The sequence below is a fragment of the Cebus imitator genome, unplaced genomic scaffold, assembly GCF_001604975.1.
Source record: "Cebus imitator isolate Cc_AM_T3 unplaced genomic scaffold, Cebus_imitator-1.0 Scaffold42, whole genome shotgun sequence".
Taxonomy (NCBI): Eukaryota; Metazoa; Chordata; class Mammalia; order Primates; family Cebidae; genus Cebus; species Cebus imitator.
Genome location: NW_016107357.1, coordinates 14,901,926 through 14,925,067, shown reverse-complemented (window position 1 = coordinate 14,925,067; position 23,142 = coordinate 14,901,926). Strand labels below are relative to the sequence as shown.

The 23,142-nt window shown below is 40.4% G+C and overlaps 1 protein-coding gene across 1 annotated transcript; it reads right to left on the bottom strand.

The window, feature by feature from the left end:
• Positions 1–1,028: 1,028 nt before the first annotated feature.
• Positions 1,029–15,512, bottom strand: LOC108302822 (cytochrome c oxidase assembly factor 6 homolog). Its single transcript, XM_017526561.2, has 3 exons — positions 15,263–15,512; positions 14,595–14,754; positions 1,029–1,352 (listed from the first exon to the last, which is right to left on the bottom strand). Exons 2-3 carry the CDS (start codon positions 14,736–14,738, stop codon positions 1,257–1,259), a joined length of 240 nt encoding a protein of 79 aa, XP_017382050.1. The 5' UTR covers positions 14,739–14,754; positions 15,263–15,512; the 3' UTR covers positions 1,029–1,256.
• Between the last annotated feature and the right edge of the window lie 7,630 nt (positions 15,513–23,142).

Sequence of the window (23,142 nt, the reverse complement as noted above, 5' to 3'; positions counted from 1 at the left end):
AAGACCTACCAGCAGAAAGATGACAACTCGCTGAAGGCTCAGAGAATCGAAGTATTTTAAAATTAAGGTATAGACATTGGGTAGACATGATGCTATTGCATACTTACTAGACAACAGTATAAACATAACTTTTACGTGAACTGGAAAATGTGTAGCTCACTCTATTGTGATACTCACTTTAATGCAGTAGTCTGGAACCAAACCTGCAGTTATCTCTGAGGTATGCCAGTACTTTAAATCATCGTGATTATTTATAATACCTAATACGATATAAATGCTATGTAAATCAATGTTATACTGTTATTTTAAAATTTTTATTATTTTTACTTTTTAAAATTTTTTCTTGTCCCAAATATTTTCTGTTTGGGGTTGAACCTATGAATGCAGAACCCACAGAAGGCCAATTGTATACCTCTCCATTTAATTTGATATAGTCTGCTTCCTCAGCATACAGGCCTCCATATATTAGATTTATACCTAAGTATTCCTTTAATTTTTTTTTTGGTGCTATTCATAAATGGTATTTTTAAGTTTTAAATTCCAACTGTTTATTGCTGGTATATAGGAATATATAATTTTCCTTGTGTATATTGAACTTGTTTCTTGCAACCTTTCTATGACTGACTTATAGTTCTAGGAGTTTTTGTGCGTCCATTGGTACATTCTGTAAGATAATATTACATGTGAGTAGAGCCAGTTTTATTTCTTTCTTCCCAGTGTGTATGCTTTTTCTCTTTTTTGTCTTACTGAATTAGCTAGGAATCCAGTTACTGTCCCAACATTAACTGTGATATTAGCTATGGGCTTTTTTATAGATGACTTTTATTATTTTGCTTGTATATTTTAAGTTCACCCTTCTTCCTTATAAACCTTCCATAAACCCTCATCATTTCTCACTCGGGTTGTTGTAATACCTCTTTCCTGTATTAAAATGCTAACTCCCATTTATTTCACTTCTATGTATATTATAAATTATATCTGCCTACTTCCCACCCTCAAAACAAAACAAAACAAAACAAAAAACTGCATGTGTTTATAACAGGTTTTAATTTGTAAAACAGATTCCTTACTAAATTATAAATACCATTTTATTTCAATTTTTTACAGATCTTCTGGTTCTTGATCATCTTAATTATCAAGAGTCATATACAGGGAATAGATGGTGATGTTCACTATGATTCAAGCTACTACTGTCCCATAGCCAGTAGAGCTTTTTGTAATGTCCAGAAAGAATACTTTCAATCTTTATGAACAGCCTAGGATTTTGCAGTTGTTTTTGAAGGCTGGAATTCCCCCGCTTCAAATTTTTCTTTGAATTTTAAGTAATCTCTTCTTTTATCGAAATATTTTATCTGTTGAAAAAGAAAAAGGATTGGAAATAAGGGCAAGTTATGCAGCTTAGATAAGCAAAAGCACAGACTGCAATGTAACACATTATTCAACATAAATGTAAGTGACTTAAAGATAGAACCATTTCAAATTGAGGCATTTGAGGAGTAAGTCCCTGAGGAGAGTGTATCCCAGTGAATCCTAATCCTTTTTGAGTTACAGATCATGTTGAGAATTTGAATAACTCAGGAACCTTTCCAAGAAATGGACCCATGTACACACAGGTGAGGCTTGCTGGCAAGTTCAGAGTCCACAGAGCTCTCGGGTAGATCAGAAGGTTTCAGATGTGAACATACTGGACCATTTTTCTTTCTTTTTTTTGAGACAGAGTCTCGCTCTGTCACCCGGACTGGAGTTCAGTGGCGCGATCTCACTCACTGCAACCCCCGCCTCACAGGTTCAAGCTATTCTCCAGCCTCAGCCTCCCAAGTAGCTGCAATTATAGGTGCCCGCCAACACGACCAGCTAATTTTTTTGTATTTTTAGTAGATATGGGGTTTTGCCACATTGGCCAGACTGGTCTTGAACTCCTGACCTTAAGTGATCCACCCACCTCGGCCTCCCAAAGTGCTGGAATTACAGGTGTAAGCTACCATGCCCAGCCTGGACCATTTTTCTTATCAACTCTAAATTCACCTTCATTGTCAGACTAGAAAACACTAGTTCTTTTGTTAAAAGCCTTTCTTAGGACTTAATTATTAAAATATTTCAGTGGTGCTTGAAAGTAAAAATTAGCTTGGACTGCGAATGTAAAAATCTGCCCTGCCCTGTATCAATGAAGCTGGGATACACATAAAGCCAGCTGAAAGCAGCCATGTCTCCCAAGGGCATACTACAGCCGTGGAGTATGCCAGTAGACCCTTTATTTGAGTGATTATTGCTTTCTTACTCACTAAGAAATCTTGTTCTTTAAAATCATCAACTACGAGAAATTTGTTGTCTGAAGTCTTATCTGTAAGAAGGAAACATCCCACTTTTGTCTAGAGGATCTACGGCACCCTGACACAGAATCAGCCTTGATCTCCAGCCCAGCTTCAGGATGTCAAATAACATTTCTCAACATGAACATGACATTCAATCTTTTAACTTCAAAGAAATGGAAAACCCTAGGTCCACTTTTCAATCCAGAGCTGATGATGACACCTATGGTTGTCAAAAAACCCTTCAAAAAAAATGAATAAATCCAGGAGCTGGTTTTTTGAAAAGTTCAACAAAGTAGACCACTAGCCAGATTAATAAAAAAGAAAAGAGAATAATCAAATAGATGCAATAAAAAATGATAAAGGGGATTATCACCAGAGATTCCACAGAAATACAAACCACCATTAGAGATTACTATAAACAACTTTATGCACATAAACCAGTAAACCTGGAAGAAATTGATAAATTCCTGAACACTTGCACCCTCCCAAGCCTAAACCAGGAAGAAGTCAAAACCCTGAATAGACCAATAACAAGGGCTAAAGTTGAGGCAGCAATTAATAGCCTACCAACCAAAAAAATCCCAGGTCCAGATGGGTTCACAGCCGAATTCTACCAGACATATAAAGAGGAGCTGGTACCAGTCCTTTGAAACTATTCCAAACAGTACAAAAAGAGGGAATCCTTCCCAATCATTTTATGAAACCAACATCATCCTGATACCAAAAGCTGGCAGAGACTCAAGAAGAAAAGAAAACTTCAGGCCAATATCCGTGATGAACATAGATGCAAAAATCTTCAATAAAATACTGGCAAACTGATTGCAACAGCACATCAAAAAGCTTATCCACCATGATCAAGTAGGCTTCATCCCGGGGATGCAAGGCTGGTTCAACATACCCAAGTCTATAAACGTAATTCACCACATAAACAGAACCAAAGACAAAAATCACATGATTATCTCAATAGATGCAGAGAAGGCCTTTGACAAAATTCAACAGCACTTTATGCTAAAAACTCTCAATAAACTAGGTATTGACAGAACAAATCTCAAAATAATAAAAGCTATTTACGAAAAACCCACAGCCAATATCATACTGAATGGGCAAAAACTGGAAGCATTCCCTTTGAAATCTGGCACTAGACCTCTCACTACTCCTATGCAATATAGTATTGGAAGTTCTATCCAGGGCAATCAGGCAAGAAAAAGAAAGGGTATTCAATTAGGAAAGGAGGAAGTCAAATTGTCTCTATTTGTAGATGACATGATTGTATATTTAGAAGACCCTATTGTCTCAGCCCCAAATCCCCTGAAACTGATAAGCAATTTCAGCAAAGTCTCAGGATACAAAATCAATGTGCAAAAATCACAAGCATTCCTATACACCAATAACAGACTTAAAGAGAGCCAAATCTAGAGCGAACTGCCATTCACAATTGCTACAAAGAGAATAAAATATCTAGGAATACAACTAACAAAGAATGTAAAGGAACTCTTCAAGGAGAACTACAAACCACTGCTCAATGAAGTAAGAGAGGACACAAACAGATGGAGAAATATTCCATGCTCATGGTTAGGAAGAATCAATACAGTGAAAATGGCCATACTGCCCAAAGTAATTTATAGATTCGACGCTATCCTCATCAAGCTACCAATGGCCTTCTTCACAGAACTGGGAAAAACCACCTTAAACTTCATATGGAACCAAAAGAGAGCCCACATAGCCAAGTCAATTCTAAGCAAAATGAACAAAGCTGGAGGCATCACACTACCTGACTTCAAACTATACTGCAAGGCTACAGTAATCAAATCAGCATGGTACCAGTACCAAAACAGAGATATAGACCAATGGAATACAACAGAGGCCTTAGAGGCAATGCCACACATCTACAACCATCTGATCTTTGACAAACCTCACAAAAACAAGCAACGAGGAAAGGATTCCCTGTTTAATAAATGGTGTTCGGAAAACTGGCTAGCCATGTGCAGAAAGCAGAAACTGGACCCCTTCCTGACACCTTAAACTAAAATTAACTCCAGATGGATTAAAGACTTAAACATAAGACCTAACACCATAAAAACCCTAGAAGAAAATCTAGGCAAAACCATTCAGGACATAGGCACAGGCAAGGACTTCATGACTAAAAAAACACCAAAAGCATTGGCAACAAAAGCCAAAATAGACAAATAGGACCTAATTAAACTCCAGAGCTTCTGCACAGCAAAAGAAACAATCATTAGAGTGAATTGGCAAACAACAGAATGGGAAAAAATTTTTGCAATCTATCCATCTGACAAAGGGCTAATATCCAGAATCTACAAAGAACTAAAACAGATTTGCAAAAAAAAAAAGCCCATTCAAAAGTGGGTGAAGGATATGAACAACACTTTACAAAAGAAGACATATATGAGGCCAACAAATATATGAAAAAAATGCTCATCATCACTGGTCATTAGAGAAATGAAAATCAAAACTACATTGAGATATCATCTCACGCCAGTCAGAATGGCGATCATTAAAAAATTTGGAGACAACAGATGCTGGGGAGTATGTGGAGAAATAGGAACACTTTTACACTGTGGAAGACAGTGTGGCAATTCCTCATGGACCTAGAAATAAAAATTCCATTTGACCCAGCAATCCCATTACTGGGTATATTTCCTAAGGATTATAGATTGTTCTATTATAAGGACACATGCACATGAATGTTCACTGCAGCACTGTTTACAATAGCAAAGACTTGGAACCAACCCAAATGCCCATCAGCGATAGACTGGACAGGGAAAATGTGGCACATATACACCATAGAATACTATGCAGCCATAAAAAACGATGAGTTCGTGTCCTTTGTAGGGACATGGATGAACCTGGAAACCATCATTTTCAGCAAACTGACACAAGAACAGAAAATCAAACACCACTTGTTCTCACTCATAGGCAGGTATTGAACAATGAGAACACATGGACACAAGGAGGAGAACATCACATACTGGAGTTTGTTGGGGAGGGGCTAGGGGAGGGACAGTGCGGGGTGGGAAGTTGGGGAGGGATAACATGGGGAGAAATGCCAGATATAGGTGATGGGGAGGAAGGCAGCAAACCACATTGCCAGGTATGTACCTATGCAACATCTTGCATGTTCTTCACATGTACCCCAGAACATACATACATATATATATATACACACATACATATACATATATATGTATGTATATACGTATATACATATATATATATATATATTTTTTTTTTTTAAACACTTCATTTAAATTTTACCTAAACTCCATTCTTCCCCCTAAACTTCTAATAACTCTCTTTTCCTGTGTTGGTGAGATACCGACAATTCCTCTTGTGTGTGGTCTTCCTGGTTACAAGCATTCATAAATCAGTCTGCAGATTCATCCCTGGCAGTCTCAGGCTGATTGGGCTAGGACAGATGTTTTATAAAGGATACCAAAGAAAGAAGTGGACAATGTCCTTAACATTTTTTGACAAATTAATAAATGTTTGCATCTTCTGTCACATCACCAACTGCCTAAGACAACTCCATTTAGAGGTCCTACTGACATTTCAGTCCCAACTTGTCCAGAACTTGGCTTCTCTCCAAACGTGTTTCTTCTTTAATACCTGTTTCAATGAACACATCGCATCCACCTAGACACTTAGATCTCTCTTCCCCCCTTCACTGCCATGGCACAAACCCTCACCATTCCTCACCTGGGTGGTTGTAATAGCTCGTTCACTGGCTTCTCTATTTCCAGGCTGAAACATCCTTAATCCACCTGTTCCATGCTGCCAGAGTATAATCTTTCTAAATCCCAAATTTAATAAGGTCATTTGTTTGTTTAAATATTTTTCAAGGTATCCATATTGCCTTTAAGGTTTATAAGACAAACAAGGCCACTGATGGCTCCATCCCTGCCCATCTGTCCATCTTCTCTGAATTTACCAGCAGTCCCGGAACTGTTTGCCTACAGAGCTACCCCATGCTTATTTCCTGTGCGTCTTGATTCCATGCCTTTGCATATTACCACATTCTGCCTGGAAAGCTCTCCTCCCTAGCCTCATCTCCTCCTTCAACCAGCAGGCTAAGACCCTCAACACATGGTCCTTTCTCTAAAAGGCTAATGAATCAACAAGGATTTGTTGAGAAGTACTGTATACACAGAAGCCAGTGTCCTCTAAACCACTAAATAAGACCCGGGACAGTAGTGTGAATGCCAAAATACTGGGATTTCTGAGACATTTCAAAGTTTTATAGAAAAAAGACAATATGTGAATTTGATATTAAGACCACATATCTTGGATATTTGGTTGTTCTGTTTGTGGAACTTTGTTAGACGATGCTAGAACGATAGGCTTGATCCCTGCTGCTAAGTTAGGGACGACAGGAGACTTTCAGTAGGACCATTATACAAGTCATACAGATGTGTGCTATAAAACAGGTATGCGAGTGCTAGAGAGAACTAATTTGGTGACAGCTAGCATATTAGTTGTATAGCATATTTATTTTGTAATAAGCATGTATTTTTGGTGTTTTGGGATAAAACTATTCATTGTAAATCCCAATGTCGTGGTTCTACTTTTATCTTTATTTTGTGGCTGTGACTACAGCTAAGTAAAAGATCCAAATTTTGGAATCACAGACATTCAAATCCTCTCGCTAACTGATTTACTGGTTGGCTGGTCTAAGACAAATAGTTTTACCTTTCTGAGTCTTAGCTCCTATTGCATAAAACAGATACAGCAGTACCTCACAAGACTGAATGAAAATTGCAGGCAATAAAAACAAAGCATCTCATTCAAAATGCACTCAAAGGATATTTCCATTTCCTTGCCCTCCCGTGTGCCTCCCACCCTTATGCACACATATCTTTGGAAAAAAACTTTCAGCTTTTATTCTGAAAATAAAAGAATAAAACTGCTTTTATTGGCAGTTGGGTAGGACTTCAACAAGGTAATACTTGAAAAGAGAGCACAGGTGGTGAACAGGGAGCAAAGAACTGATAGTGAAGGGCAGGCTGAGAAATAACTCAGTTATGGACTGAGAAAAAACAGTGGTGCAGAGGAAAACGGGTGTAAATGGGAAAAGGGCTATCACTGTCAAATGCTGCAGAAGTCAATGGGAAGAATTTACCACCTGCTTCCCTTCTTTGTTATAGTCATCTATAAATTTACAGGTCACCATCTGATATCTGATATGGTTGGGCTTTGTGTCCCCAGCCAAATCTCATCTTGAATTGTAATCCCCATAATCGCCACATGTCAAAGGAGAAACTAGGTGAAGGTAACTGAATCACTGGGGTAGTTTCTCCCATGCTGTTCTTGTCAAAGTTAGTTAAGTTCTCACAAGATCTGATGGTTTTATAAGGAGCTCTTCCCGCCTTCGTTCGGCACTTCTCCTTCCTACCACCTTGTGAAGAAGACGCCTTGCTTCCTCTTTGCTTTCTGCCATGATTCTAAGTTTCCTGAGGCCTCCCCAGCCATGCTGAACTGTGTGTCAAACCTCTTTCCTTTATAACTTCCCCAGTCTCGGGCAATTCTTTATAACAGTAAGAAAACGGACTAATACACGACCATTTTCTCCAACAATACTCAGGTCACAACTCGTGGGTAATTTCAATGTCCACATACTAATCTTTTCAATACCCTGGACTCTCAGTTCCTTGACCTCCTCAATGATCTCATCTTCCAACCTACCTTACTCCTAGGATTAAAGCTTATATTTTGTCCTCATAACAAATACAACCCTTCCATAATTCCACTTGTGAGAATCCCATTCTCCAACTTCCTGAACATTCCCTCTTGGACTTACTGCCAACAGCACCCCAATCCCACCCCCTTTTGACTGATTGTCATCCCTCTCATGGCCTCACTTCCCTCCTTACTCCTAAATCCAAAGCTCTCCAATGGCTTCCTGTATTATTAAGAGTAAAAGCACCATCCATGGCTGAGCCCAGTGGCTCATACCTATAATCCCAGCACTTTGAGAGGCTGAGATGGGCAGATTGCTTGAGTCCAGGAGTTGAAGACCAGCCTGGGCAACATGGTGAAGATCACATCACTGCACTCCAACTTGGGTGACAGAGTAAGACCCTGTCTCAATAAATAAACAAATAACCTCCCTGGCCTCCCATCTCTTGGCTCTAACTTTTGCTATTTTCTTCCTACTGTCCCTTAAACACATTGGTGCAGGTTTTTGGGTGTATGTGTCTTTTAAAACAAAACAAAACAAACAAAACAAAACAGAGTCTCGCTCTGTCACCCAAGCTGGAGTGCGGCGGCATGATCTCAGCTTAATGTAACTTCCGCCTCCCGAGTTCAAGTGATTCTCCTGCCTCAGCCTTCCAAGTAGCTGGGATTACACGTGCCCACCACCACACCCAGATAACTTTTGTACTTTTAGTAGAGACGGGGTTTTGCCATGTTGGCCAGGCTGGTCTCAAACTCCTGACCTCCACCCACCTTGGCCTTCCAAAGTGCTGGGATTACAGGCATGAGCCACCATGCCCGACTCATCAGTGCAGGGTTTTGGATGCTTCATTCTCTTTGCCTGGAATCCTCTTCACCAGGTACCTGCCTATCTGTTCCCTCACTTTTTCATATCTTTGTGAATGTAGTTTCTATATAAAACCTTTCTTGACTATCCTACTTAAACCTGCACCCTTGTTTGATTTTGTATTCTATCACTTATCACCACATAACATCCTTCTAATTCTACTACTTGTCCCTCTCCCCACACTAGAATGTATGCTACATGAAGGTGGCTACTTTTTTGTCTTTGCTGTATTTTCCTATGGCACATAGGAGGTGCTCAATAAATATTTGTGGAATGATTAAATGAACAGGATATGGACTAAAAAAAATGACAGTGTAGCTGAAGTGGGGCCGTCACCTATAGTTGAAAGATTTTTTTTCTATATCATCATTTCATTAAAATGCGCAGGTTATGTGTTCTTGAATTTTTCTTTAATAAATACGTTTTATAAAACATGTGAAAGTATTACTTTTTTGTCAGAAGGGGAACACTGAGTCTCCATTCTAGATCCATTAACTGTAATACTCCTTCCCTGGACAAGACAAGTGCTTTAACTGACTATGAATGCATGAATTCCTCTTCTTCATCCCCTGCCGCTGAGACGGGCTGAAGAGAATACTCAGCTCTGCAGTTCTTTGGGTGAGTTGAATAGGTACAGAGACCCCATGTGGGGTGCCGTGGTGGTTTCATCCTGCCTGCAACTGGACAGGTGGGGTAATGGCCACTACTGGGCCTCTGTCCAGATTCCCTCTGCAGAACCGTGTACCCACTCCCCACTGTGCTAACACCGGATGGCTGCCCACTTCTCCAGAGACCTGCCCCTCAGCCAGCGCCAATGACTGGCAGGCACAAAAGTCATGAATTATGGTGCAGTTCATACTCCAGAGCTTCCAAAAGGATCAGACTGAAGCTGGACAGCAGCTAAGCTCACAGCCCTGACTTACCCAGTCTCTCTCCCGAGAACACTCCAATAATTCAGTCAAGGCTGACACCCAGGTCGCTGGTCCTAAGTTGATGCTGATATCTTTCACTGAGGCTGGAAGCATGGGAGGAGAGGTCTACTGCGTGCAGGATGGGGAAGAGCTCACTCTTGTTTATGCAGAGGTCAAGGTTGGTCCTCATGAGTCTCCACCTAGGAAGCTAACAGGTGGCTGGAAAGCTAGTTCTGGAGGTGGAGAAAGGGCCAGGTTGGAGATGCACCTTTGGGCATTGTATGGGCTGAAGGCTCATGCGTCTCCCAAATTCAAATGTTGAAACCTTAACCCCAATGTGAAGGTATTTGAAAGTGGGGCCTTTAGGAGGTGATTAGCTTCAGATGAGGTCATGAGCATGGGCCCTGCTAATCTGATGGCCTTAATGTCCTTACAAGAGGAAGAGACTGGACCTCTCTCTCTGCTGGGTGAGAAGACAGCAAGAAGGTGGCTGTCTACAAGCCAAGAGGAGGGCTCTCATCAGAAACTGACCAAGCTGGCATCCTGATCTTGGACCTCCAGCTTCCAGAACTGTGAGAAATATATTTCTGTAAGGTATTTTCCTATGACAGCCTGAGCTAAGATAGGCATCAACACATAAGTTGTGACTTAAAGCCATGGCTGTCAATAGGATTGCCTTGGATGGGTGAGTAGCACAGAAGGGAGCTCTAAGGAACACGGGCACTTAACAGACACACAGGAAGGCATTCCAAAGAGCAGCGGCTGCTAGACATGAAAGAAGGAACTGGGTGAGAGAACTGGAAAAGGACCCAGGAAGACAGGGCTTTTGTACTTAAGTAGACTTGAATTATGACTAAGTTTCTAGAACATGAGATTTGTGCAAGCTATTTTCATGGATCCTTTTCTTGCATGGTAGGCACAGGAAGAAGTATGTAAGGTCTGGAATCAGACTACTGAGTTCAAATCCAGGCTCTGTGACTACAAGAGACTTCACGTCAATCTGCCCTTGTGTATAAAACCGCTAAGAGAGTTCCATGAGGGATAAATAAGATAGATGACACATTTCAAGCGTGTAGAGTGTAGAGGATGTAACTCAATTAATGTTAGCGGTGACCTGGACACAGTGACCTGGAGAGAGGTTAAGCCCTCAGGGCACGGCGCCCAGTCTGCTCGAGTGGGAGAGATGTACGATACAGAACCAGTGGCTGGCTGTAAAAACCCTTTCTGACACACAGACTGGAAGCTGCCCTGGAAGGTGGGAGTGGGAGCCATTAGGCTGGAGAAAAAGCAGTGAGTGTCAGGAGGAGAGAGAGGATAGAAGTGGGACCGAAGAGGAACTCCTTAAACCTGCAGTTCCTCTCAATACATCTGTCTAACGGGAAAACTACAGATGAAGAGCATTTTCTGCTTGAATCATTATCTACTTCAATCATAAAGTCGCACATTTACCAGTTTTCGGTTTACACGTCAAGTTATGCATTTTGTCTTTATAACAATCCCATGAGATAGGTTGCATCATGCTGGTTTTACAGATGAAGAGTTCATCTAAAGCAATTTCTGGCCAGATGTGGTGGCTCATGCCTGTTAATCCCAGTGCTTTAGGAGGTCAAGGCGGGAAGATGACTTGAGCCCAGGAGTTTGAGACCAGCTTGGGCAACATAGTAAGACCCTGTCTTTACAAAAATTTTTTTTAAAAAATTAGCCAGGCATGGTGGCAGACACCTATAATGCCAGCTACTCAGGAGGCTTAAGTGGAGGATCACTTGAGGACAGGAGGTCAAGGCTGTAGTGAGCTATGATCACGCCACTGCACTCCAGCCAGGGCAACAGATTGAGACCCTGTTTCTAAAAAATAAAGAAAGAAAAATAAAATTTCTGTTCACTGCATTCATTCCCAGCTCAGCCCACCAGTATAACTCTTCCCCCTGCATCACACCTTTCTTGTGGTCTCCTTCAAAGCCTCTCAAAACTTTGAGGTGCAAGAGGGTAAAAACCCTAAAACCACTTCATCTCTAAAATTATCTGTTCTCCTACTACATGGATATGTTTTGGAGCAGCATAAGATAGTGGAAAAGCACAGACAAATCCAAGTTCAAATCCCACAACAGCCGGCTGGGCCAGCCTTCGAATTACAATTCTGCCACTCACTGAATAAGAACAAGCAAGTTACTTCAATGCTCTGAGCTTCAGCTGCCTCCTCTGGAGATAGAGAATAACAACACCTATCTATTTTTTTTTTTTTTTTGATAGTTATGTCTTTTAATATGTATTAGAAAAATATATAATTAGCACACATCAAACCTGTGACTTCACAGATATCACTACTTGGGATGAAAATGATATAGGATAACAATGTGAGACCTCAGATTACCTTAAGAAAAATACTGAGTAAATAGTACAGGAGGGCAGTTTGGAAGTATCTATTAAAAACCAACATATAAATATCCTATGACTTTGCAATTCACTTCTAGGTATCAACCCTAGGTAAACTTTCACATACACACTTTCACACAGGCCTAGGGATGCTCCTGTGTAGTATTTTGTAATAGCAAAACCTGAAAAGTCTTAATGTCCATCACAAGAGAAATGTGTTAAGTAAAATGTGGTAGTCATATGATGGCAATCTATAAGCAATTACAGAGAATGGATTGATCTACATCAAGTAACATGCACAGATCTGAAAAACATTGTTAAGCAAAGAAAACAAATTGCTAAACAATATACCATTTGCATTAAACACACAACATTTCCAATGAGTTCATATATGTACGTACAAGTATTAAAACAAAGTCTAAATGGAAGTACAACAAACATAAAAGCCACTAAGAGGGGAAGGATCAGAAGGGGGAGTGGTTGGTAGCTGAATGAGACTATCTTTATCTATAACAATCTAATTTCTCAAAAGGAGAATGCATTCATGCATTATTTGAGTAATTAGAATAGACTTAATTTTTAAGAAGCAAAAAAAGCAATACACAGATTGGAATAAAAGTATGATGGTACATGTGAATGAGTGAAGGCTGAGCTAATCACACCAGGCTTTGCTGTCTCTGCATCATCCTTACAGTTAATGAGGTTAGTTCCTAAAGTGAACCTCACATGTGTTAGGCTGGGATGTGGCCCAGGCTACCTCTCCCCTATTTCCTCACAACCCAGATTGGGGCTCAAGTACCTGGTTACCATACATGATTGGAGCTACACGCCTCCTCAGGCCCTCCACTTACCAGGTAGACCCCATCAGTGCCCTGAAACTTTCCCAGTCAGCAGGGCATTCAGCACCTTCCAGATTTGGAGGCTTCTTCTGTCCCTAATAGCTGGGATCAGAAGCTCAGAGGGGTCCAGGCATGAGGCTTATTTTCTGAGGGATCGGCACCTAAGTGGGCTCCATGAAGTTTGGATAAGGCCTCCATTGAGGAGCTTGACATCATTAAATCCTATGAGGTAGGTAATATTGTTAGCTCCATTTTACAGATGAGGAAACTGAGGCACAGAAGGTCAAATGACTTGCCCAAGGTCAAACAACTAGTGATAAAAAGTGGGACCAGAACCCATAACAGTCTGTCCCCAGAGCTCATGCTCTGCAACTAGTGCCTGACCAAATCCTACCAATTTGTCAAGGTGCAGCTTAAATGTGACCTCCAGGAAGCCTAGGGGGGATCACCCTCTTCTCAAATTCAAAGTACATAAGACATTCAGTTAATGATAGTCATTCATGAACCCACTGCATCTCCTTACTAGGAGGGTAGAGATCATGTCTGATTCAACTCTGTATTCCAAGCAAAGAACTTGACAAATAGAGGGTGTTCGGTATGTGTCTGATGAATACATACATGAATGAATACACAAATGAGTGAATGAAGGCAGTTTCAGGTAACTGCCTAAGACTCCTATGAGGTCCTGAGTACCTTTGCCCAGCTCAGGGATGCTGTCATCCTAAGCTCTCTTGGAATGAAATTCAGCTTAGGCTCCTTCTAAAACAGGTCTCCAATATCCTTTATTATTTTGCAAACATACATGCACACATGCGGATACATACATACACCATACATACCCACACACACAGTGGGCAAGAGGCCCAAGGGACCCATGATGATGGGTGATGAGGGGGAGGAAGAGGGTGTGTATGATGAACAGATGGCCCTGTTCAGCTCAGCACCTCCTTCCAGAGGCCAGAATACTCCCTGTTGCTCAGGAAAACAACACCTATCTTAACGGGCATTGGTGAAGATGAACTGTCAAGCGCTTAGCACAAAGGGCCACTCACTAACCTCAGTAATAGAACAGTCCCCTTTCAATCCCCACTTACACTAAGGACGGGGAATACAGCGCTTGAATGCCTGTCAGGGACACAGAATCCACAATATGAACCTTTTCTTTCTTCTACTTACCAAACTTCTTTCTTTATATTTTGGGTATATGACTATATGATTTTTGGTGAGCAACTGGGAACTACTTTATTTCTGATAGTAGCTCTAGACCAATAAGTTTGTTAACTCCTCCCCAAGATTAAATACTAACCCTTCAGAAGACACTGGAAAAGTCTAGCAGTGAAGTGAGCTGAAATTTTTTGGTTATTGTTCATATGTTTGTTGTGCTTTTCAATGCTCTTTAATGTGTCAGCTGACATTCTCCAAAGGTCTACCTGATGTAAGTGCATCAAACAAGGCTGGATGACCCGACAAGGTTTTCTCTGCTCCTCAAAGAAACTGTTGATTGACATGCCTCAGATAGTGCTTCACGTCAGCCTACCACTCACACTATAAGCTCGATGTATCTTAACAAGGAAGAGAAACACATCAAAGTATGACTTACCCACTGTTGGGGACAACTCGATTCGAAAGAGCTTCTTAACTTCTTGCATTGAGAAGCATCGTCTGTGTTCTCATCTAAACACTTCCAGTACTCATCCCGGGCTCCCCAACAGACCTGCCTTTCCTTCATAGATGGGGCTGCCATTCCTAATGGGATGAAGCTGTTGGCCAAAATAACATTTGAGATTAACGATGAACTTTGTAATCTGAAGAGAAGGCAAGGACAGACGAAAACTGTCAATCTCCTCTTCCTTTAAAAATTTAAAAAAAAGCATGCTTCGAGATTTTGATGATACAACTGAAAACAATCAGTTCTCAGTTACAGCATAAGAGCACTCGCTCTAAAGGCTCATCTCACACTGTGATTTGATCCCTGCTGCGACCGCAGCGTGGGCTCAGAGCCCGGGTGGGAACTGTGGCTCAGTCCCAGTCGCTTAGGGCAGCTAATTTATTCTCTCCGAGCTCGTTTCCCACGGGTAAAGCGGGGACAGCAGTGCCTAGTTCAGCCTAAGCGCTGTAGAAACGGGTGTGTGGAAGCCACAGTCACCAAGCAGGCGACTGCAGTGCCACCCCGTTTTGCACAAGAGGAACCCGCCGCTTGGGGACAGTAAGGGACCTCCCGGGCCCGTACTCCACGCGCGCCCCACCCGGACCCACCAGCGAGCCTACCTCTCTGCCTGCCCACGTCCGGCTTCCTTTCGACGTCGACGGGAAGAAAGGGTCACGCAGGCCACCAACCGGCGGAGGAGGGCGCGGTGCCGAGTCCTGGCACTGCAAGGTCGCCCCGCCGGCTCGAGCTCTAGAAGCAAAAACCTTCCCAATCGCAAAAAGCAATTCACACGGCGAACTCACTGGATCCTTTTTAATCCTTCCGGGCCACCATTGAGTTTTCAGACAGGGGCGGGACTTCCTGTTTTGCCCTTTTACCTGTAAAACTGACTTCCGGCCTTCAAGGGCAAGGAGGGTATATGCATATTTACGGCACAGCGTCGCCCGGAAGCCCCGCGAGACAAGGCGAGCCGAGAGTTTTGTGTAGAAGTTTGCGCTGTGGGTGCGAGACCTGGACGGAATGTTACAGAGCCGCGATGCCTTCTCGTTTTGTTTTGTTTTTGAGGGTCTCGCTCTGCCGCTCAAGCTTGAGAGCAGTGGTGAGAACACGCCTTACTGCAGCCTCAAACTCCAGGGCCCAAACGATCCTCCCACCTCAGCCTCCCAAGTAGCAGGGACTACAGGCGCATGCCACCATCGCTTCTTGGATTAAAATAAAAGGACGAAACGGGCCCCAGAAAGAGGCAGTGACGTCTCAGAGCCCCCATGGCAAGTGAGTTGTCCAGGCTGAGAACCCAGTGAAGTACAGCCAGGGAAGTGCAAATTGGTCAGGGGAGTTAGGAAAATAAATATTTGTATTGTTTTAATCTCCTTTGTGGCTCCCCCCCCCCGCAAAACAGCGAGATATTTTAAAAGGGGATACAAAGGGCTGCTTCAAATGTTTTCAGACGTTGTTATTTTTAATATAACAACGGGTGAAATGTGTGAGTTAATATCTTAGAAACAAAATGAACAAGAAAAAATTGTTAAAAAAAATATATGAGTTCATATCTCAGCAGGATCTTTATTAAAAAGCATGTTTGTGGTCAGTCATCTGGCACCTCGTTCTCAATAGATTCCATCTGCTCCATCATCTAGATATATGATAAGCAATTTACCATTTCGCACCCAGTGCAGTTTGATCCATTCCAAATTCAACATATGCAGCCTTTTCAGGGTGGCTATGTGAAGCTAAGTCCCACCAAATATGTGTTCTGCAATATAGAAAATATTTCCCTCGTAGTTAATGGACTCTCATAGTGGATTTACTTTAGCTTTACCAGATCCACCCACTTCTTTTAATTATGTCTTTTTATGTCAGTTTTCATAGAGCTATCTTTTAAATATGACTGATGGGATATAAAAGGAATAAAAGGAAAAGAGTCTTGACTTCTGAGTCTAAAAAAGAAATGTGTTTTAAATTTATATATACCCAATGAAAACTATGTATGATACAAAGTGAAACGACAGAATTACAAAGGAAAAAATGCATGGTCATATTGAGTGACTTTTATAGGCCTTTCTCAGAATAATTGTTAAGACTAGCAAGAGAAAAATTAAGGATATAGAAAATGTGAATAACATGATGTACAAACGATGTAATTAATACATACAGAACAACATGACCAAAATCTGAATGTACAGTTTTTTTGAAGGCAGACACAACACATCACCACAATCAACCACATATTTAGCTATAAAGCAACTCAACAAGTTTTGAAAATTAAAGTAATTCACATTTTTTACCACGGTGCATTTAAGATAGAAATCAATCAAGAACTGTAAAAACAAGTCCAAATAACACAGAGACAGTCAGTGGTAATGAGAAAATATTTTGAATTGACCCATAAAATACAATAGCAACACCTATGGGATGAAGCTAAAGCAGCACTTAGGGGGACATTTACAGTCATAAGTAAATATATTAAAAGAGTCTGAAAAGTCTTGAGCTAAACATCCCTTTCCAAGAAGTTAGAAAAAGGAGAGCAAAATAAGACTAAAGAAAATAGGACAGAAATAACGTTAGCAGCAAAAATGAATGAAATGGAAAATAAAAGCAGTGGTGTACCACAGCTAGCCTGTGCTGGTGTGGGAGAGCCAATTGTGCATACCTCTTGCCAACTCCGTGATCAGTAACATCAAATAAGTAGCTTGAAGTCACCCATGATGGGACTGTTTACTCTATGGAAATCAACAAACAAGCCAGGATTGTATTTTATATTGGAGCCAATTCACTGGCACGCCACAGCATAGAATAGGTTGAAAGAAACAAAAGTTGATTTTTTTGGAAAAAAACTAATTAAAATTGGCAAACATCTAATAGCAATAAAAGGAGGGATGTCGACAATCTTTATCAAAAATGGAAACTAGAAATACTATAGACATCAAAAAAGTTAGATAATCTTATAAAAAAGTTAATGTAAGTAAAATTTAAATGAGTGTACAAATTTCAAGAAAAACAAGTAACCAACTCAAACATAGAGAAACCATTAAATGCTTTGAATGAGCAGTGAAGAATCTTCATACACACAAATCCCAGGTACATGGCTCCACCAGTAAGTTCCTACAAACTTTGAAATAATTCCATTCTTACTGAATAAGGCTAACATAAATTTTGTACTAATTATAAAATCCCCAAACCTCTGAAAGGCCAAGCACTTTGGAACCCATTTGGTGAAAAATATGACTTAAAGTAACATGAGTCTCTTTATAGTTGTTACTAACATTATCACGTAACTGCGTATGTTTTTTTCTGTAGAAATATTAATGTATTTCATTATAGGTACTGTGCCAGTTCTTGTCAGGAATATTATACAATATATGTTGTATGTTTCATACTACGCTTCTAATTTTTAAAACATCTGGCTCCAGGGATTTCAGATAACTTATGTGGACCTATATGAGAAAATTTCTTTATGACTTAGATTAAGAGGAATTATTTTTAGCTATAAAGGAAAAGTTCAGTAATTATAAAATGATGTATTACATAAAGAAAAATATTGGGCTACATAAAAGTAATGGACTTTTGTTTACTAAACAATCCCATGAAGCGAATGAAAAAGAATTAGCACTCAAAATATGCAAATAACACAAATCAATAAGAAATAGACTTGCCCATTTTGAAAATAAGCAAAAAGCTTAAATAGGCACAGCACCAAATATAAATGACTAATATATGAAAGGACCAACATTCTCATTAGTAACTATAGAAATGAACATGAAAATCATAATGCAATACTATTAGACACCTACCAGATCAAAAAACAATTTAAAAGTCTGACAGAAACAAGTTTTAAGGAAGAAGCAAGGAATATCTGCGTACACTGTGGTAGCATAAATTGATAACAATCACTTAGGGAAATGTGGTATTATCTAGTAAGATTAAAGACACACGTTCACTGTGACTCAGCAATTCTACAGAATTTCCTGTACATGTGCATTTTTATAATAGCTGAAACCATTATACAATGTAAACTTGGATCAACAATAGAATGGATAAATTATGTTATAGTCATACTGTGAAATATATTACAGCAACAAAGAGAAACATGATTATTTACAATAACATGGTGAATTGCCATACTGAGACAACCAAAGAATACAGAATGTTTCCACTTACGTAAAGTTAAAAAACAGGCACAACTCTACTATATTGTTTAAAATACAGTCATAAGTAGTAAAACTATAAAGAAGAGCAAAGAAATGATTATCACAAATGTTTCTCTCTAGGGTGAGAAAGGAGATAGGATCAGGGAGGGGCGTATGGGGGGGGATCCTGGGATGTGGAGATGGAAAATATACTATTTATGGACCTGAGTTTTCGCTTTATAATTATTCTTTAAACTGTACATATGTACAGTTTTATTCTCTTTTCTGTAGGAATGATTGTATTTCAGTTTCTAAACAAATAAAATGAATAATTGAGGAAGGTCATGTTTAATACATTTGATTTACAGAAAGGTAAAAATAGTGGTCACACAGACCATTTGTAGTGTGATTACTAAATTTTTTATGAATTTGGTGTCTCAAGTGCTCTTTAAGGTCAAAAGTGAGTGATCTCTATTGCTAAATGGCACTGTGTACCTAAGTAATTCCTACTGGTCTGTGGTAAGCCTAAGGGATAGACAAGGAAACTATTACCAAAGAGATTCAGTCAATGCAATAACATTCCCCACCTTACCCCTGAAGAAGTCTGTAGTTCACCAGTTGGGAAATGCTGGTTTAACCAACATAGCAAAAACAAACTAGAAGAAAGGAATTTTGAGGTGTTGTTAAGAAAAAGAAAATTAACACAGGATAACAATTGCAAAGACCATTTCACCTTATAAAATCTTAAAGATTAAAATAGAAGAATGTGGGTGCCATAAAATGATTGCAAGTGTGCTGTTTTGACACAAAGAGGGTGTAATCACCCAGCCTATGTTTGGAGAAGAGAGGAGGCGAAGCGAAGTCAGTGTGAAGAGGTGGAAGACATGTTGTGCTGGGTTGCCATCCAGAGGAAATTTTGTGTGGGTGTTCTCTAGTCTGAACGAAGTAGATCCCCAAACCACTGGTGGGCAGGTCCAGACAGACCCAGCCGCACTGAAAACCTATGTGTTGTTTTTCTGTTGCTGCCCACGGACTTTTATTTATAATCTGTACCGTTACAAAGCAGTTATCACAGACACCTACTCACGGACACAAACTGGAGAACGATTTCCTTGACTTCAGTGTTGCTACAGTGATCTTCTGAATTTCTTCCAGATCTCTGTGCTGTGTCCTTGTCTTCCCCAACTCCCTTAACTACAGGTGTGTGCCAGGATGCTGTCCCTTCACTTCTCCCTCTTGCTCTCTTCTGTCTCTCTGCATTGTTTTAGTTGGTGAGTCAATTCACTGATAGTTTCAGTTAGTACTTCTGTCACAAAGACTTGCAAGACTATGTTTTGGTCCTTAAAAGAACCTTTGCGACGGTTTTCTTGTTCCACATCCCTACTGGAAATCGTCACTTGTTTATTTTTCCATCATTTCAAGCTGTTCAGAAATGTACTCAGTATTTTCTCTCTAGAAAGCTTCTCTTCTTAAGCTGTTCCTTTTCATCAGTTCCACAAGTCCTTTGTCTTCCCATTAGAAGCCTTCCAATTCATTTTATGCTCTCTGCTCTGTATTTACACAGCCAATTTATTTCACAGACATTACATATCTGTGCAGTACCAGTCACCATGCTAGACCTTGGCGATAAAGACAAATAAGATAGGTCTCAGCCTTTGAGAAGCTCAATCTAGTGGAGGACATAGACCATATTATCCTCTAATAAAGGGCAGTAAGAGCTATGATAGAGGCGGGCACCCAATGCAATGAGTGTCCAGAACAGGAGTTTGCTGAGAGAACTCAAAAAGGGGAGCACAGGTGGCATTAGAAACAGCACATGGGAGGGGACAAGAGTATTGTGTTCAGAGGCAGACTAGGCTTGAATCTTGTCTCCCCCATGTCAAACTGTGCAATCTTGGTCAGGTTACTGAATCTTTATAAACGTTGGTTTCCTCAACTGAAAATATGGATGGTAAGATGGACCTTAGGTTTCTTGTGAAAGTTGAATGAAATAAGCCATGCAAAGCACTTAGAACTGTGTCTAGCATGTTAAAAAATTTCATTGATTCATTCAACATACATACATTTATATACATATACATATCTAGAGAGAGAAAGAGAGAGAGAGCACTTGCTATGTGCTAGACATTGTTTTAGGGTCTTGGGAGACATCAGAGAATGTATAGATAAAAATTCCTACCCTATGGAATGTGCATTTTAACAGGGAGACAATAAGCAATAAACATAAAAAATAAAGTATATGTAGTATGTTAGGTGAGTGTTATGGGAAAAAGAAAAGAGAAAATGTTAATTATTAATATTACTATATTATAGAGGTCACTTCACCTTAAAGGAAGAGAAGTCCTGTAAACAGAATAATACTATGTTATAAAAAAATGGTTATATTGAATATTGGTGAGAGAGATCCAAGATGGCTGATCACTAGCAGCTCGGGATTGTAGCTCCCAGTGAAAGCGCAGAGAAGGAGAGGACGCCACACTTTCAGACGAATTTTTGTTGCTCACGGACCAGGAGATTTCCCAGCGGAGGAGCCCCACGGGTCGCCAGTGCAACTCTTGTGGCCGGCGCAGCGGTTCTTGGTGCAGAGTAAACGGGACTAAGTCCCCTTTTGGCCGACGTTTGGAGCTCCGGGAAGGCAGAGCCGCCTATTCAGCTGATTGAAGGACGGACTCAAGAAGGAAGCCAGACTGGAGATTCCCAGGCAGAAAAGCACCATCAATCTTAACGCCGCTGTTTTGGCCGGTGCAGTGGGTTGCTCAGATTCCGGCGCTGAGAATCAACAAGTTGGACGTCCACTCAGAAACTTAATTAGAAAGTCAGTAATTATAAAGACCACAGATGGATAAATTTATAACGAAGGGAAGAAACCAGCCTAAAAAGGCTGAGAATACCCAAAATCAGAATGCCTCTCCCTCTACAGGGATCACAGTTCCTCATCAGCAATGGAACAAGACCTGATGGAGAACGAGTGTGTTCCATTAACAGAATCGGGCTTCAGAAGGTGGATGATAAGAAACTTCTGTGAGTTAAAAGAACTTGTTCTAACCCAATGCAAAAAAACTAAGAACTTTGAAAAAAGGTTTGACGAAATGCTAACGAGAATAGACAATTTAGAGAGGAATATAAGTGAATTAATGGAGCTGAAAAACACAACACGAGAACTTCGCAAACTATGCACAAGTTTTAACAGCTGAATTGATCAAGCAGAAGAAAGGATATCAGAGGGCGAATACCAACTTAATGAAATAAAACGAGAAGACAAGATTAGAGAAAAAAGGATAAAAAGGAACGAGCAAAGTCTCCAAGAAATATGGGACTATGTGAAAAGACCTAATCTACGCTTAATAGGTGTACCTGAATGTGACGAAGAGAATGAATCCAAGCTGGAAAACACTCTTCAGGATATTATTCAGGAAAACTTCCCCAACCTAGCGAGGCAGGATAATATTCAACTCCAGATAATACAGAGAACACCACAAAGATATTCCTCAAGAAGACCAACCTCAAGGCACATAATCGCCAGATTCACCAGGGTTGAAATGAAGGAGAAAATACAAGGGCAGCCAGAGAGAAAGGTCAGGTTACTCACAAAGGGAAGCCCATCAGACTCACAGCAGATCTCTCAGTAGAAACCCTACAAGACAGAAGAGACTGGGGGCCAATATTCAACATCCTTAAAGAAAAGAACTTTCAACCCAGAATTTCATATCCAGCCAAACTAAGCTTCACAAGCGAAGGAAAAACAAAATCTTTTGTGAACTAGCATGTACTCAGAGATTTCATGACCACCAGGCCTGCTTTACAAGAGCTTCTGAAAGAAGCACTACACATAGAAAGGAACAACCAGTATCAGCTCTTCCAAAAATATACCAAAAAGTAAAGAGAATCAACATAATGAAGAATTTACATCAACTAATGGGCAAAACAGCCAGCTAACATCAAATGGCAGTATTAAACTCACATATATTATTATTAATCCTAAATTTAAATTGACTAAATTTCCCAATCAAAAGACACAGACAGGCAAATTGGATAAAAAGCCAGAACCCATCAGTATGCTGCATCCAGACCCATCTCACATGCAAGGAAACACAAAGACTCAAAGGGATGGAGAAAGATTTACCAACCAAATGGAGAGCGAAAATAAATAAATAAATAAAAAGCAAGAGTTGCAATTCTCGCCTCTGATAAAATAGACTTTAAAGCAACAAAGATCAAAAGAGGCAAAGAGGGCCGGGCGTGGTGGCTCACGCCTGTAATCCCAGCACTTTGGGAGGCCGAGGCAGGTGGATCACAAGGTCAAGAGATCGAGACCATCCTGGTCAACATGGTGAAACCCCGTCTCTACTAAAAATACAAAAAATCAGCTGGGC

Bases quoted from the DNA above. Each gene is read 5' to 3' on its own strand.
- LOC108302822 (XM_017526561.2), bottom strand. From the start codon at position 14,738: ATGGCAGCCCCATCTATGAAGGAAAGGCAGGTCTGTTGGGGAGCCCGG. The intron at 1,353-14,594 runs GTAAGTCATACT...CTTTTTCAACAG, and splicing joins CGAGTTGTCCCCAACAGTGG to ATAAAATATTTCGATAAAAG.